The 16,893-nt window shown below is 44.8% G+C and overlaps 1 protein-coding gene across 1 annotated transcript in view; it reads right to left on the minus strand.

Annotated features, from left to right (window-relative positions):
• Window positions 1–11,646, minus strand: part of CDK19 (cyclin dependent kinase 19) — a 127,600-nt gene extending 115,954 nt beyond the window's left edge. The window contains exon 1 of the mRNA XM_083830433.1: window positions 11,038–11,646. Coding sequence (XP_083686559.1) covers window positions 11,038–11,501 — 464 coding nt within the window. The 5' untranslated portion in view covers window positions 11,502–11,646. The remainder of the gene's footprint in view (window positions 1–11,037) is intronic.
• Between the last annotated feature and the right edge of the window lie 5,247 nt (window positions 11,647–16,893).

Here is a 16,893-nt window from a genome sequence, read left to right on the forward strand (position 1 = left end):
AGCAAATCTTTATAGCACAGATACCATTTAACTGTTAACAACAGTTAGAGACACTTTCACAGCTGCTGACAGATGTTCAAGATCTCTCTAACAACAGAGAACTGGAAAACATATCAGCCATAGCTAAGCCTTTACATAATAAAAGGCAAGGAAAGAGAGCACTTCAGCCACTGCCACCCAAAAGCCCCTGGAGAAGACCCAGAGACCTCAACCAGCTACAGGGCTTGTGCCACTGCTAGAACCAGACTGGCTCCAACGAGTGGTTGAGAACCATCAAGCTCGTGTGAGTAGGTTTATTTTATAACAGATTGGCATAAGCAGACTCGACAGCTTGCTTATAAATGTGAAAACCAAAGTGTTCACATTCAACTTGCAAAGTTGTAAAATTATTCTGTCACTCCAGGTAACTTCTTTCAGCATTCGTTGTATTAAAGCAGGGGATGGAACGGTACCTGACCTTATTTATAGGTTCAATTACAGCTAATTAACAGCTTTAGGAAACACCTCCTTTCTGGAAAGGCTACTGATTATTTGTTGGATTTTAAGGATCCATATTTGAGCATTTGTTACCTTGAAATAAGCAGCAGCAGCAAGAAGAAAAAAAAAACACACTGAAATAAGGAGAAAACGAGCTTTTATTTATCAGTGAATTATGTTTCAAGGACACAGATACAGGGTCCTTTAGACTATGCCAAAAAGAAATCTGCCTTTTGTTTCATAAAATCACTTTTGAGGAGCATGTTTGTGACTGACCACAAATGTCAATAACATTAGCCATCTGTTTTTCAGTAATTTTAAAAGTCCTAAAACCTCAGTGTAAAACCATACTGTAAATACACAGCTCAGCTCACTGCACACCATGTCTCTCTCTGTAGTGCATATCTGGTTAAATACTGCAACTTGGATAGGTGGGAAATTGCTATTAAAACAACAAACACTATGAAGCCTGTGTTTGTTTTAAGTCTCTTCAGCAAGAACCTCGGTTTGAAACACAGCACTTTTTTTTTTTTCTAAATTAGTATGATGCATTAGTTTCACCCAGAGCAGGAAGAAATTATTGACTCAATGTAAGACTTAGACAACAGCCTAAAAACTGCACTTATTTAGTTTTCCTTTCCTGGTTCATGACACAGTAAGCGTCTCCTCTAAAGTGTGTAGGAAGCGCAGATTTATCAGAGATCTGTCACACTTCTGCTCTTCTTTTTCTCAGATGTTTCAGCTCAACAGATTGAACACATGAAGTCTTCAACTCTCTTTACTAAAGCTACACGAAAGTTCACACAAAGTGAATGTAATTCTTAGTTAATAAACTAAGTTAGTTAATAAACTAGCCTTTATGTCCAAAATCTACAGTCCAAATCATTAGCAAGAAGCAAGACACAATGTTTATGAAGCATCTCCATTTTGCCTGAGGTTGAAGCAGAGAGGAAATTAGAACTCCACACAGCTACAAATGTCTTATTCCAGCCACTAAGAGCATCCTGCTACTTCCCAGCAATTAGCGAAGTCTTGAGTTAGCAACCATCTTATCTGTTCCCAAGGAACCCCAGTCAGGTGCTGCTTCCTTTGAACTTTAAGCCTGTGCATGCTCTCTTTTTGGGTTAAAAACTGTCTGAATGGCCAGGTCCAGAGAGTGGCAGTGAACAGAGTTAAGTCCAGCTGGCGACCAGTCACGAGTGGCATTCCCCAGGGGTCAGTGTTGGGGCCCATTCTCTTTAATATCTTTATTGATGACTTGGATGACGGAATTGAGGGCACCCTCAGTAAGTTTGCAGATGACACCAAGTTGGGGTGAAGTGTCGATCTGCCAGAGGGTAGGAAGGCCCTGCAGAGGGACCTGGACAGGTTGGGTTGATGGGCAGAGGCCAACGGGAGGAGGTTCAACATGGCTAAGTGCCGGGTCCTGCACTTTGGCCGCAACAACGGTACAGGCAACACTACAGGCCTGGGGCAGAGTTGCTCAAAAAGCTGTGCAGAGGAAAAGGATCTGGGGGTGCTGACTAATGCTTGCCTGAACATGAGCTGGCAGTGTGCAAAGGTGGCAAAGAAAGCCAATGACATCCTGGCTTGTATCAGGAATAGTGTGGCCAGCAGGACCAGGGAGGTGATCATCCCCCTGTACTCTGCTCTGGTGAGGCCGCACCTCGAGTGCTGTGTTCAGTTTTGGGCCCCTCAGTACAAGGACATCGAGGCCCTGGAGCATGTCCAGAGAAGGGCTACGAAGCTGGTGAAGGGCTTGGAACACAAGTCCTATGGGGAGCGGCTGAAGGAACTGGGGTTGTTTAGCCTGGAGAAGAGGAACCTCAGGGGAGACCTTACTGCTCTCTACAGGTACCTGAAAGGAAGCTGTGGGTCGGCCTCTTCTCACAGGTAACTAGTGATAAGACCAGAGGGAACAGCCTCAAGTTGCTCCAGGGGAGGTTCAGGTTGGAAATCAGAAGTTTCTTCTCAGAAAGTGTAGTCAGACATTGGAATGGGTTGCCCAGGAAGGTGATGGGTTCACCGTCCCTAAGGGTGTTTAAGGAAAGGTGCTTAGGGACATGGTTTAGTGGATAATAGTGGTAGTAGGGGGACGGTTGGACCAGATGATCTTGGAGGCCTTTTCCAACCTTAATGATTCTATGATTCCATAGTGAAAACAGGCTTCTCTTGAGCTCTTTCAGTAGCCTTTAAGGGCAGCTTGGATCAAGTTTTACACCAACATTTTCTCCCTACCACTGAACCCACGCTAAAGGTAGAATAAATGGCATTCAACGGGTAATGGTCTTTTCTGACGTGAACTGAAGTTCAAATTAAATTTGGTAGTTCATCTACCTCTGTTTCTCATTTGGAGCATGACAGAACTGGGCCAAGAAACACCTGGTTATCCTCTGCCGTGACTGGTTTTAATCAAAGGAATGAACACAAAGCTAACTTTGAAGTCTGCAACGTCCTTGGGAACATGGCAACAACTCACACAGGAAGTCTGTTTCAGGAACAGAAGCACTCGAAGACACAGGCTGAAACCCACTGCTGCACCAACAGCACTGAACACAGCCACTTCGGAGTGAGCGAGGTGCTAAGTCTTATCGTGAAGCTGTGGTAATCCATGGAAGCATTAATACTGGTGAGAATTTTCTCTAAACGCCTTTGAATTTGCAGAATTCATGAACCAGAAGACAAGAGGCTCCTCTTCTAAAACAATCTGCTTCGGAGTCAAACAGCTCATCTGACGCTGCCAGAACTTCACGCGTGAGCGGCCTTTGTATCATCAGATCTCTTCAGGCACAGGGGCCCCATGAGACAGCAAAGCCACAGGAGAGTCAAGGGCACTTGTGGTCGGAGCAGTCCCAGTGCTACCAGTCTGGGTGCTCTGAGCACTCCGGTAAGGGCAGGGAAAGAAAGGGGGGGACAGAAGAGGCAGAAAACCTTTTCTGGCCACACAGAGATGACTGACTCTTTCTGCAATTAATGCATGAGGAAACCAGATATATTGCTTCAAAACAGCAGTGTGTCCTACTTTACCTCTGGACGTCGTTTCCTTTCTGGAAGATCTAGCTTCTGCCTCCCAATCAATTGCCTATAACATTCATTTTCACTTGACTATATAAAGAAATCAATAGCATCTTCCACTTCAGTCAGCAGGGAATGGCAATCGACAAAATAACCTTACTGTACACGAGGCCCAGTTTATGAGAACATATGTTTAAATCCATATTGTCTAAGGCTGTCCACAGTTCATACTTGTGCTCTTATTTACACCAGATCCCCTACCTGTAAGTGAGAAATTCAACACTGCTAACACGCACGGGGAGCTATAGCTGCTGCTTTGCCTATCGGAAAGCCTGACCTCTGTGTGGCTTCATCTGCACAATGCATGACTCCAGAACTGTTGAAATCCATAAACTCTGTGGAAAACAGATGACAGCTGAGGGAGAAACAAGAGGTTATGCAAAAGCCTCAACCTAAAATATTCATTAAAAAACTGCTAATCCCAAAAAAAGACAAAAGTAAACAGAAACAATGTCCTTCAGAGATCACCTGTTCCAGTAACCTCTGCTCCATCAATCTTTCTCACGGTAAGAAAAGGTACTTCTACTTTCCAATTCAAAAAATAAACATGAAATAAGACACCCATTCTGCAAAGATCAGTTTACACAACCTCAACAACACTCCTTTCATCCTTATCAGGTACACTAATATTTCATAAATCCTTTAAGAAAATACTGCTAAACCAGACTTGTACTCCCACAGAAAAGCCTAAGGAAACATTAATGAAAAATTTAGATATAGAAGTATCCATTGATTTAAAGGCTATCGCAGGATTTTGTTAATAACAACTAACTTTGATTTAAAAGGTTTCCTTTTCTGTAGTTTATTTGTTCTCGAATCTACTGAGATAACTGAAGCTCAGAAGAGTCATTATTTCTAATACCCTCACAACTACCATTTTTATCTGTCAGTCACATATCTTATAGTCAAGTGATCCATATAAACAAAGTCCCCAGAGCAGGGAGGTCTTTTATAAACCTAAATTATTTAGATACATTCACTCATAAGTCAAGCCAAAACAGTAAAGGTTTTGTCTCTGCTATACAAGTAGAAATTGTTCTTCATTTCCTAAAGTGACATTCTGAGCTAGGCAATTTAATCCAAAAGCAGTTGCCCTGGACCAGCTTCAGCATTCCTTCAGGCAAACATACTGTTGTTGAAACAAATAATATTTTTTTTTTTTAAGTTCTGATACTTTGCAAAAGAAACTAAAAAAAAACCACAGCCTGTGTCAATTCTTGAATACTCAGAAACAAGCTCAAGAAACAACATATCTTTGAAAGACAAAGGCAAGAGCTGAAAATCACTTCTCCTAAAGATCCTTTCCTGTATCATACACATGGACTGTGCGATATCCTGAACAATACTTCAAGCAGCAATAAGCATATGTAAATATAAACTTATTTTGCAGCATAGAACTCGTGAGTTTAAAAGAGAGGAAAAAAGATTTGGGTCAGACAGACAGCATCTGTACAAGTCACAAGTTCGATTAAGGCCACAGGAGAGGCAAATGCTCTTTCAGGAGATATTTTCAAAAGGCATAGGAAAACGTTACGTCACTAAATGAGTCTCTAATGAAATTTGGTTAGACCATCTCACAGAAATTCTGATTACATGTGCAACTAAACATGAGGCATTCTCAATCTCAGCAATTTTTTTTTTTCTTAAATCATGCATGATGTGATAATCTTGAAGGTAAGTTTATGAAAGAAACAATTCTACCTACAAAGCAACAGATTAGATAGGATGACCCAGAAATACACCTACATGTTAAATTTCCAGGTGAGGTAGTTCATGTGAGAAATATTTAGCCCCTTTTCTATCTTGCTTTGCACCTTTTTACCAAGTGGGGTGCCAAAAGCAATCTCTTCTCCCTCCTTTGCTCTCACTGCCTTTTCCTGTAGCGTTATTAGAAAACTCTTAACCCTCTCCCCCTGTAACAGGAAACTTCTTTAAAAAAAAAAAAAAAGAAAAAAGCTAAATCTTGAGAGATTTTCCTTCATAGCTTATTCTGTGCTACCTTATGCATGAATCCTCCTCTGCAAGCTTGGCAAAAATCTTCATCTGCTTCTCTCTCAAACTCAACCTCTTCTGCTTCTCATCACCCACACTCATCTCATTTCTTCTTCCATCTCCTACCACCACCCCGATGCCTCTGCACTTGCCCTAGCAGAAAATGAAACACCAGCTGAATGCTGTTTGCGTTCTGGCAGGCCACGGGCCACACGGCTCATCTCTGTGCTCAGAGGGCAGCAGAAGAAAGGACAAAAGCGCTATGGGGGAGACCATACGCGAGGGGCTGTGGGAAGCACTAAAAATTACTCATCACCACTCACACTGTCCTCCTGGGCAGGAAGCTGAGCCACCAGCGCAGCTGGACTGCCAGCTCTCAGCGTGGCTCAATTATGAAATACTAACGAGCTCTTCCTACTTCAGGGGAGAAGGCATTGCAGACAACTAGTTAGACAGGTTTGTTTTAATTCGGTTTCTTCTCACACATGTTAACAGCGCTTGCTGCTATGAAGTGTTGTCGGGATTTGCATGTAAGCCTCGTATTTAGGCTTCCTTAGCGAGGAGAGATCATAGCAAGGCATGAACACCTTTAGCTATTCAATCTTCCCCAGGGTGGCAAGTTTCATCAAGGGGGGGGTACAAATGATGAAAGTAAGGAGCAAAACACTGCTTCTCACGTATCATCACAGGTAGAGATGTTGCTGCAGAGAAAGGTAACTGGTCAGGATCTGTCGCCTTCTGACTTGGGTCAATATTGCTGTGACGGAGCCTGCCACAGGACTGTACTAAAAACAGCAACCCCCACTGACAATTCAACTCACTTAAGTTCAAGACACTGTCAAACAGAGAAACTGAAAATTAAGTAAATAACACATCACAGACTTTCAAACATCTTACAAGCACTTACTTGCACTGGTACATAACTCTCCAGTTTCACATCCAGGAGAGTATAATGCTTGCCACATCAAGGAGCTGCCTCTCTCAACAGTAAACCTAACTGCAGTATCCAAGCTCTCGGTTCCCTGTGATTTTTTACCCCCAGCACTGTTCATTTGCAGCACTTAGTCAACTCCGGTGCGAATTTCATTTCCTGACACAGTTGTGCTCTGTTACTTCAGCAATTTAAATGCTGAAGAATAGCAATATGGGGAGAACTGTACACAAATTACTGCTATACTAATATTGATTTAACAGAATAAACAGACTGCCTCTGCCTGTTCTACATCGAAGGTTTTCTGCCACCGCAGTGATCTCAGCCGTAAGTGTGACCAGAGGCAACCTCTGAACAACCCAACTCCGTTCGCTGAAGCCACGGTGAGTCGCAGCAGGAGAGAGGCTGTTTTTCCAAGGCAGCTGTGCCTTGCAGCGTTCCTCTTCTCTCTTTATCAATATTTTTCACTTCTGCTTCAAGCAAATAAGATTCATAATACAAATAAACAAATGAAAGTGAAGGTTCCTTGGCTGGCACCAAAACCAGCATTCCTAGGTTAGATTAAACACTTGCTCTGGCTACGGACTTCCCCTTCCTTTCTCTTCCCAAGCCCTTTCCCTGAAGCTCACCTGACCTTGGGCAGACTTAGATGCTGTAAGCACTTCAGATCAGCTTTAAGGACTTCACGTTCACACTTCTACACACCAACATCACACAGAAGAGAACAGGCTCCCCCCCTTTAGTTACAAGTCTACAATACTCAAAAACGGGGGAGGAAGGGTGAATTTATTCATTTCCCCCCCTCCTATGCCTGTAATTTACAATGATGTTTTTGAATCCGCGTCACTGTTCCCCAGTTTCCAGAAGGGAATTCTGTACTTGGCAGTTAAGGTGGAGCCTGTTTTATACCAATTCTTCTTTGGAACTTCAGTATATTAATAACAGTGCAATCTGACAACTTACAAGTTGCGACTTTCCTTTTAAAAAGTGTATTACTCTATCGGCACATAAATCAGTGCTCTTCATTCAGCAGATACATCGTATTTATCAAGAGTGATTTTATTACTGCAGCAGAGCACCGGGCAGTGCCAAACTGTATATACTTGCCAAGCATTAAATGGCAGGGTGGTCACTGCTGTCATTCCCTGCACTTACGTGCTTTCTAAAAGGCATTTTGAAACATGAGGATTAAAAATATTACATGCATTGTTATTTAGGAAAAAAATATATCATTTGTAATTGTATTTTAATAACCGCTGTTGCCCAAACCCAGGTAGTGAGCCAAAGAACAATAACGCGGCCGCAGCATGAGGGAAAGCCGACAGCTCGGTTGTTTGCTCAAAGGCAAGCAGGAGCGGCAGTACTAGAAAGGTTTTATTCACATGGAGCACTCAGGACCAGCTTCGGCTTTTACAAGTGTTACATCTGCTACTGCAGAACGAAGAACAGAGCGGCCTGTTTCCCGCTTGGATCCTGAATCCCATATTCCTGGCGCGTCCCTGACTCGTCAGCAGCGGTACCTTTTCAGCTTGCTGGCTTGTGCAAACACCCTCCTGCAGGTGAGCAGACATTCGGATGAAGGAACAGAAATACTCTGCAGTGGCCTGAACTTACAGACTGATCTTTCCCAAAGAGTAAAGGGAAATAATTCAGACACATACAACAAAAAAAACAAAAATTCCAATCCACACTTCATCCTAAAAACTGCCTCTGATAGAGGTACATGAAGTCAAGCAACTAAACACACCATGGCGGCTTAAACCGTGGTCAAAGTACCAGCAAGAAATGTAACGAGGAGAGGTAAGATGCGAAACTAATCATACTTTCCTAGCCATGACTGGAAAAATTGCATTATTTTCTGTTTTACTGGACAAATGTGAACCAGTGTCCAAAGAAGCGTTAGCAGGAGTCAGCATGACGTATTTGAGGTAATACGCACACAGAAAAATAACAACAGATTTTCCAGCTACATGAAGAGCTAAACGCTTAACGTTGGCAGCTGAGTTGCCATCCCAAGGTTTATCTGTGTATCACTGTTCCCCCTCCAGTGATTTCAGTGTCCACTGAAATAAACCATGGGACAGCTTATACAGAGACCTGTTTTCTAGCCCTACTGGACTACAAAGATATCACTGAAAGTTTTGCAAACCCAAGTGCCTAATTTAGCTAAACACATAACAAAGGTAATACTCCAGACCTTGTCAGACCACACAAACACTTCTGAAGTAAATGGAAGCTGCAGGTGCTCAACATCTTTAAAAAAAACACGCTCATTCAGTACATGCAAATGTCAGACCAACTTTTTTTTTTTTAATAGGCAGTCAGGTTTGAACAAAGTCTTTCATAACTTAACTTTCACAGAAATCAATTGGCTCACTAGAAACACGCCCAATGATACTGCATTCTAGGCTGAAAAAGCCAAACTACATTGCTATTCGTTTAAAAACTGCTTTTATGCCCGGGCCATTCACTGAAATCTAAGCAATGCAACCCCTTTTTTTTTTTTTTCCCTAAGCAAGCATTTTATCCAACAGCTTGCCAAGCTCCGTATAAACACATTTTACTATTTCATAAAGTTTATACGCCAAGTTTTTGAAACATGAAGTGACAAGCTCTCAGTGGAATTTCTGCAGAGCTACATGGTTCTTACTGCTCTCAGCCCCCTGAGACTGCAAATTGACTATGAGAAGCAAGTAGCCAGGATCTTTTTAGTTGATACAAGAACGCTTTGCAAACTTGAAATACTGAAATAGTCTCTCTATGATCAAGCAAAGAAGAATCCCTTTACATGTGCCTCAAAATCCCCCAGTGATCAGCACGCTATAAATATGCATCACTGCTGGGTTGCTGTTGTTGCCAGCACTGGAATAAGTTTCTCTCTGTCATTAAGAAACCCTTACATTTAACAACTAATGGTAAATACGCTCCGCTGCACGTTTTAGGTAGCTTTATTAGCTTTAGGTAGCTTTATTTCATAAAGAAATCACCCCATCTTTATTATTTAGGTCACTCTCTACATTTTCCTTATGTCACATCTCCGTTTCACCATAGGTCCTAATGTCAAACAGCAGCAATTGAGATTGAACTTACTGATGGTGTAAAAAAGGGGGTAACAACCCAGTTTCCATGCCTCATGAAGTAAAACCTCTGACTACAAAGTACAGTTGCATTTGTGCCACATTATATTGCATTTCAATCAAATTGACTGCCTACTGAAACTTTTCACTTCCTTTTACCAGCAGGCCTAATTACAGCTCAAGGTCTCCCTTAGCTAATCAGTCAGAGCTGGAGATAATCTATCTTTTTTGCCATGTTTACTTTTGGTTTATTGCCCATTTGTATTTCTAATACTATTATTTATGGATTTTGTAGACACGTTCTTCATGGTGCTTCGCAGCATCCATGCAATCCTTGCAACAACGTTCCGTTACTACTGAAGGAAATGAAGCAGATAAGTTATAGACAGACATCAAACTTTTTTTTTTTTTTTTGGTCATAGAAAGAGTAAACTCAAAGTTCCAACTCTTTTATGTTTTTCTTACAAACAGTAATTTTAGGACTACTGCATCACAGAGCAGCAGCAAATATTTTATCAGCATTCTGGGTATTTTTACCACAGCTTCCTCTCATATAACTTTTATATATGTAATATATCCACTTGTGAATAAATAACTTAAAATTATAAAACCAAGACGACTAAATCCACCAATATTAGGAGAACTTGGGGGCACGCGTAATACCCAGAAAGGCTTTAAAGTTTCTTTTTCAAGTACGTTATGTGTAATTGTTTTTTTTAGGTTGCAGAGCCAGTTACAGTCAGAACCAGAGCTCCTTTCTCAGCGTTCAGTCCTCCACCTGAGCTGGTGTGCTAACTTTCAGTTACTGATCTCTTTGATACTGCGTCTTCTTAACTGAGGGCTTAAAGTCGAGACACACATGAATGCAATTTACTCCTACAAAAAAAAAAGAAAAAGAAGAATATCTGGGTTTTTCTATTAAAGTTAAAGCAGCATTCCATCAGTCACTTCCAGAACTTTGTAAAACAAACAGAAGAGGGTATTTTTTCCATATTGAGGGGTTTTCTCTTTCAAAGTTTCGGTTGCCTGGAGTGGAAGGCTCTTCAGCTTTCTGCCTGAAGGGTACCGTGTGAGATCTGCAAGCATGTTTTGCAAGTCTTTATACAGCACGGTTGGCACGCTTCTACAGACACGGCCTATGTCATCGCAACGAAGGGGAAGCGCTCGATGGCTCCCGTGGAGGAGAAGGGTCACTGCCAGCCCCTGCACCTGCACGGGCGCCTTTCTGAGGCCTCAGCCCCGCTCCCCGAGGACCCGGCGGGGTCGGGGGGCTGCAGCCCGAGCCCGGGGCAGCTCCCGGCCGCCCAGCACGTGGCCGGGAGCCCCCGCAGCACCTGCGGGAAGGGGGGCGGCACCCGGGGGGGGGGGGGGGGGGCGTGCGGGGAAGCCGGGCACCCCGCAAACTTCGGGGGGGCCGCAGGAGGAGGAAGAGGAGGATGAAGGGGGGAAGGGGTGAGGGGACCCGGCGGCGGTTGCCGGCCTTACCCGTCCTTGCGGCGGGCCTTGTAGACGTGCCCGTAGGTGCCCCTGCCCACTTTGCAGCCCTCGTACTCGAAGAGGTCCTCCACCCGCTCGCGCTCGGCCGCCAGCTTCGACTTGAACTCGTAGTCCATGTCTCGCCCATGGGCAGGGCGGCGGGGGGGAGGGGGGGGAGACCGGATCAGCACCCCCGGCCGGCGGAGCCCCCTCCGGCCGCCGCCATTTCGTGGGGGTGCGGGGCGCGCGGGGGGTGGGGGCGGGGGGGGCGGTTTGTTTTTGTTTTGGTTCGGGGCTCTGCGGCGGGGGGAGGGGGGGGAGCGGGGGGAGGGGGCGCGCGCCGCCGCCGCCCGCTTCAACTCGGCTCCCGGCGGCGCGGCGCGGGGGGTGCCGGGAGTCGTAGTGCGGCGGCGGGAGCAGGCCCCGGCGGCTGCGGGCGGGATTTCCAAAGGGGGGACTACAACTCCCAGCATGCCCCGCGCCGCCTCCCTTTCACTCCCCTTCCCTCCCCCGGCCGGGCGGGCGGGTGGGCGGTGTCGGCGCACTGCGCTCCCCGGAGCCGGGCTGAGCGTGTCGGCGGCCGCGGGGAGCCCGCCGGGCACCCGGCGCTGCGGGGCGGGAGCGAGGGGAGCGCTGCCGAGCCCGGGGCCCCCCGCCGGGACAGCGCCGCGTAGCGCGGCCGCTTGTTTACCCCGCCGGCTGCCACTCAAAGCGTTAGCCCCGCCCCCCGCTGGATGCCGGCCCCTGATTGGCCGGACCGGCCCCGCCCCCGCCGCCCGGCCTCGGGGAAAGGCTTCGCGCCCGCAGCCGGGGCCTGGGGGCGGGGCGGGGCGGCCGTTGGGGCCGTTACGGCCGTTGGGGCGCGCGCGGGGCGCGCTGAGGGGATCGGAGCGGGCTGAGCGGGCTCGGTGTTAGAGCGAGGGGCGCGGGGAGGGGCTGACAGGGATCACACGGTGACCCGCTCTTGGCCATGAGGTGTGGTGCTTGGGGATCCTGACAAAAAGCTTCAGTACCAGCCACAGAGATTTGGGGCAAAGGTGCCGCTACCTACAGGTTCACGTGTATAAATCACATTTCAGTCAATTATCCCTTTTAATATCACATCTCAGTCAATTCTCCCAGGATTTCTCTGAAAATACTACTCTCTGCACGCTGCCTTGCGTCACAAGCACCACAGAGATCAGACCTCATCCCAAGGTTATTTCCTGGCACACAACCAAGCTATGGCCCCTGCTTCGTGTGCTCAACCCTACCTTACAAGTGGATGAAACCAAACGAATCAGATGAAGGAAAGAGTGGAAACGGAGGCTGCACGTAGACAGAAACCATCCCGTGCCCGGCCAGCCTTAGCTGGTTACCTGCACGGAAAGTTTTTCCAGGTAGCGCGGCGGCTGGGAGGGGTAGGGTGGCTGATGGGGAGCCGTCGCTGCTGACGAAGCACAGGGAGGGGTCCGCTGCTCGGGGAGGCACTGTGTGATTACCAGCACATAGCTGAATCATGAGGTCCCGGCCAGGAGTTTGGTTCCCAAACAGTGGCAGGAGTATCACCGTTTTGAGGTGATTATTTCTTCCAGAAGGCAATGGCTGGTCCAATGTGCCGGGTATCTAACAGTCAAAATTCTCAGAAAACTGTCACTCCGTCACCAAAGTAATGTTTGCCACAGAACCACAAGTACTTTTTTTTTTTTTTTCAGCTGCAGATACGGATCTTTCTGAATGAGACCAGATCATGAGCTGGCAATTATCCTAAACACAGCAGAGAGTGGGCCATTTATCTTTCAGCATCAACATTAAAGACCTTTGCTAAAATTAGAGCTAACCGTTTTAATTTTGCAAAGCTCTCACATCTTTAGTCACCTGGTAATCAAATCCAACGTTGAGAAGAAAGGGACACAGACTCACAAGGACAAGCATGTAGCTGCTGCAGGAGGTTGTGCTACCTAGGTGCATTAATCCAGACTTAAAGTCACAAGGATTAAGGAATACCTTGCTGTCAGTAATAACAAATTCTGTGAGTTCCTGTTGCCCTCAAAGTAATAATTGTTATTTCCCATTTTCATCAGTGACAGTTGTTTTCTTCTCTTTCCATTACACCATGCAATGAAAGCCTGCTTCTTGCTATAATTCGCTGCGTGTCTGCAGCCCTGGTTAAGAGGGCTGACAGCACACCCAGGTACAGAAGGTCAGCTAGGCTGACATTTGTAAGCCAAGGCAGCTTAATTCCCCTCTAACCTGTACTGTACCCGGCTCCCTAGCGCTGCAAATAGTTTTATCCTTTCTTCCATAAATCGATTATGCTTTGGCAGTCAGTATTTTGCCCCTCACTGCTGCTCCTGGGAGCCTGCCCGATAGAAACCTCTCTGCCAGGTGGAAGCCTTTTTTTAAATTCCAAGCCTGTGTTTCTGTGTGACCAGCCTACATCCATCTTTTCTTCCCATGCAAATACTGCCCTAAAGTAGCCTTTCCCTCTCTCCTGTGTGTGTCCCCTGCCAAAAGTATTTATAGACAGCAATCTCATCCCCTCACAGCCTTTTATTTTGCTGGACTAAACCAGCCGAGCTCTTCTCTTTCCCCTCATTAACTCCCAACCCCTCTTCTTTTGATCATCCTGTGGTATTTGCCAATCCTGCGAAGGAGAATTTACATTAAACATTTCATGTAGCAAGCATGCCATTGCATCTTAAACGTATGTTTTGTTAGAATCTGAAATGACCTTATGAATTCTCATAGAAACAGTTAAATAAAATGCATTCCTTTTTATTTAGAAATTCATTTTCACTTGTTTTACCCTTGAGAGGTTTGTGTCTGTTTAATAATAACACAAAATGGGACTCCCTCTGATCACTGTACCAAAAATGGGAGTTTGGCTGATTCTAAGCAAGATACGTAAAAAGCAAAATGTTATCTGTGCTCCCATTCCTTCTCTCATGGCATAGCCTTACTTCCAGTTTCTGAAACCTTCTGCTGAAAATGTAAACGAACACGTAAAGCACAGCATCAGCTCAGCATCAGCTCAGCATCAGCTAAGATTAGGCCAGCTCAGAGGGCGGTAGGAACGAGGGTACCTCCTGCAGAGGTTTTATCAGTTCACGGTTAGAAGATGGGCACATTTGTCTCGTCTGGAAGTTGGGGCACACGGCAGGCTTCTGCCTCAGCTCCATAAAGATGGAGAGTGTCGTCGTCCGTCTGGCACAGCCGCCACGCTCGCTGGAGAGCAGCTGCTTGGCACCCCGTCCGCTCTGTGCCCCGCGGCGAGCAGCCCTGCGCACATCCTGCGGGCAGCAGCAAACGGGCTGAGGGAGGGAGAGCGGTGCTGTGCCACGGCCGCTGCTCTTCCTAGCGTGGTCGCGGTACGGGTCATACACATCTTGTAGCACTCACTTTTCTAAAAAGTCCAGCAAACAGACTCTGGCTGAGTGGAAAATACGGGTGGGAGGTAAAAAGAATCAGATTGTATTTCTCCCCTACTTGGACAGTCTCCAGTTACTGAACTCCACTTTGACACTGATCCTGTTCTGAGAGACTGTACTCCCGTGGAAATGGCTGCTGCTTATTCAGAAGTTTTTTCTACCGTTCTTCACTCTGGTTTATTATCGTGTTATTCACTTCTAATCAGAAGACAAGCGAATGTAACACTTTAAATATATAATGCCCTACCCTTTGCTGATTGTGCTGATGCAGAAATTCTGAAAAGCCACATCAAAAATAGAAAGTGAGAGGCTTGCAGACTGCAAGCATGATTCTGGGGGGCTGACAGCCTAACTGAAGATGCAGGGCTGTTGCTGGTTAGAATCACCATTTCTTCACAGTCTCAAGCTGCTGAGGCTAAGGAGTGCCCAGGCTGTTGGACAGGAAAGGTGTTTAAAGCAAGTCTGAAAGCTGAGGAATTGCATGTTCTCACCAAGTCTCTGTTCAGTTCTCCCAAACAGTAAGACATGCATTTCTTGTGAAAATAATAATAATAATAATAAAATAAGACAAACAAAATAAAAAGCAGAATTTGTTTTTTAACCCTTCAACATCAAGAAAGTGGTACAGACCATTTTTCTTCTTTTCAGATTGCCTTACACACAAAATATACTTTTTTATTTCCACTTTGTTTTAAATTAATTCCCTGTCTTAATTAGTTGCATTTTCTGTCTTAGCCAACCACTTACTCTTTCCTGTTTGTGTATGGGTGAGACCAAAAAAAAAATAGTTTTTTAATTTTTTTTCTAGGCTACATCTGTAAGTAGTTGCACCTTTTGTTAACTTACTCTTTGTAGATTTTACTTGTTAATCCAGTAAGAAATTTTGGATTCTTAGGGATCAGGGACAGACTTTTTCCAGTAGATCTTGAGTGGGACATTAATAAATGTATGGAAGCAATGTTTACTTACGTCAGTCACATTGGAGTTGATGTTACTTCTCATGCATCTCAGAAGCCAAAGGAAATAAGAGTAGAGAAAATTCAAAAGGAATAGCAGTTTCTCATGAAGTGCATTGTTATCTCTACAGACACAGAGAAAAACTAATGGTTCTGCCCCAAAGTGTAGAAATATACTTGGGAATTTTAAACATATTGGCATGAAAGTGTGAAGAGCCTGATTAGAGGCTTAGAGCATGTCAGAGGATTTTTGGTAGGCATAGCTTAAAAAGTCTTTGGCTGTACGTTTAGGTGTTTTGATTCTCAGTAAAACTCTATATTTTGGAACCTTTTATGTCAATTAACTTCAAAACACGTATATTAAAAGTATTAACTTTATACATTTAGAAAATAAAGTACAGCACTAAGGCGCTCTATCAAGATTTTGCAGTAAATCCAGAGAGAGTGCTAGGAATGGAAGATGGGAGGCCTGACTTCTGCTCCCATTATATAATTATTTGGCTAGCTCTGTGTTTTTTAAATTTGTTTTTTACAGTACCTTAATCCAAATACTACTAAAATAGAAACCTTGTGTTGCTTTTCTTGAGTATAATCCAAAAAATGGGTCTCAAAATAGGCAGCACTGCTTTTAACCATTTTTTTTTTTCTTGAGAAAAAGAGAGCCCTCACAAAAACTCACAAAAGCTTCTCCCTAACTTCTCTTTACAGACAGGCAAGACTGAACAGTTACCTCACAGAGACAAAGGAGTTCAGTGTTCAGCAGGTAAAAAAGCGGGACACAGCAAAGTAAATCAAAATAATTCTGCATTGCTTGGTGTGCAGCTACGATTCAGCCTTATCACTGACCCACCAGTGTCATCAGGCGTGTGTCTTAGCACATCCACTCACTCCCTATGAATTGTGAAGCAAGATGTATGAGCTCATTTCAGCTGGAAACACAACATGCAGTACAGCGTGCTTGCTTCAGTTTGCCAGAAAAGGCAAAAAGTCAGAGGATACAACTAACTAATGCCATCACGTTCACATAATGAGCCTGATAGCTGGTTTAGAGGGCCAGTCATTACAACCAACGTAAAGCAGGGATTTAGAGAAAGCCTTGAACTATAAAAATGTAGAATCTGCACTTAATTATGGAGAAAGCATAAACTTTAATTCTGAATATAGCAGCCAAAGAATTGGAACTGGGAGCCATGCAGTCAGTGTAACTGAGTTTCCTCGGCTTTTTCAATCCACGTGCATCATTGGCATTCCAGCACTACCACTTTGTACCTACTACTGCTTCCCTTACGATGGTCACAGTTTTCAGAAGCTAAAATAATTCTAAACTTCCCAGTAGAATACACTGACTTTTTTTCCATGGGCTGGGAAAGACGGTAGTATATAATGAAAAACGAAAGATGTTTCTTTAATTTCTAGGGGAAATACACGTGAAGAATACAGAGGAGAACGCATCAAAACAGCCCAGTGGGACAGCTTTCTGAAGTTAAATCTGTTCCCAC

The sequence above is a fragment of the Anser anser genome (genome assembly GCF_964211835.1).
Source record: "Anser anser genome assembly, chromosome: 3".
Taxonomy (NCBI): domain Eukaryota; kingdom Metazoa; phylum Chordata; class Aves; order Anseriformes; family Anatidae; genus Anser; species Anser anser.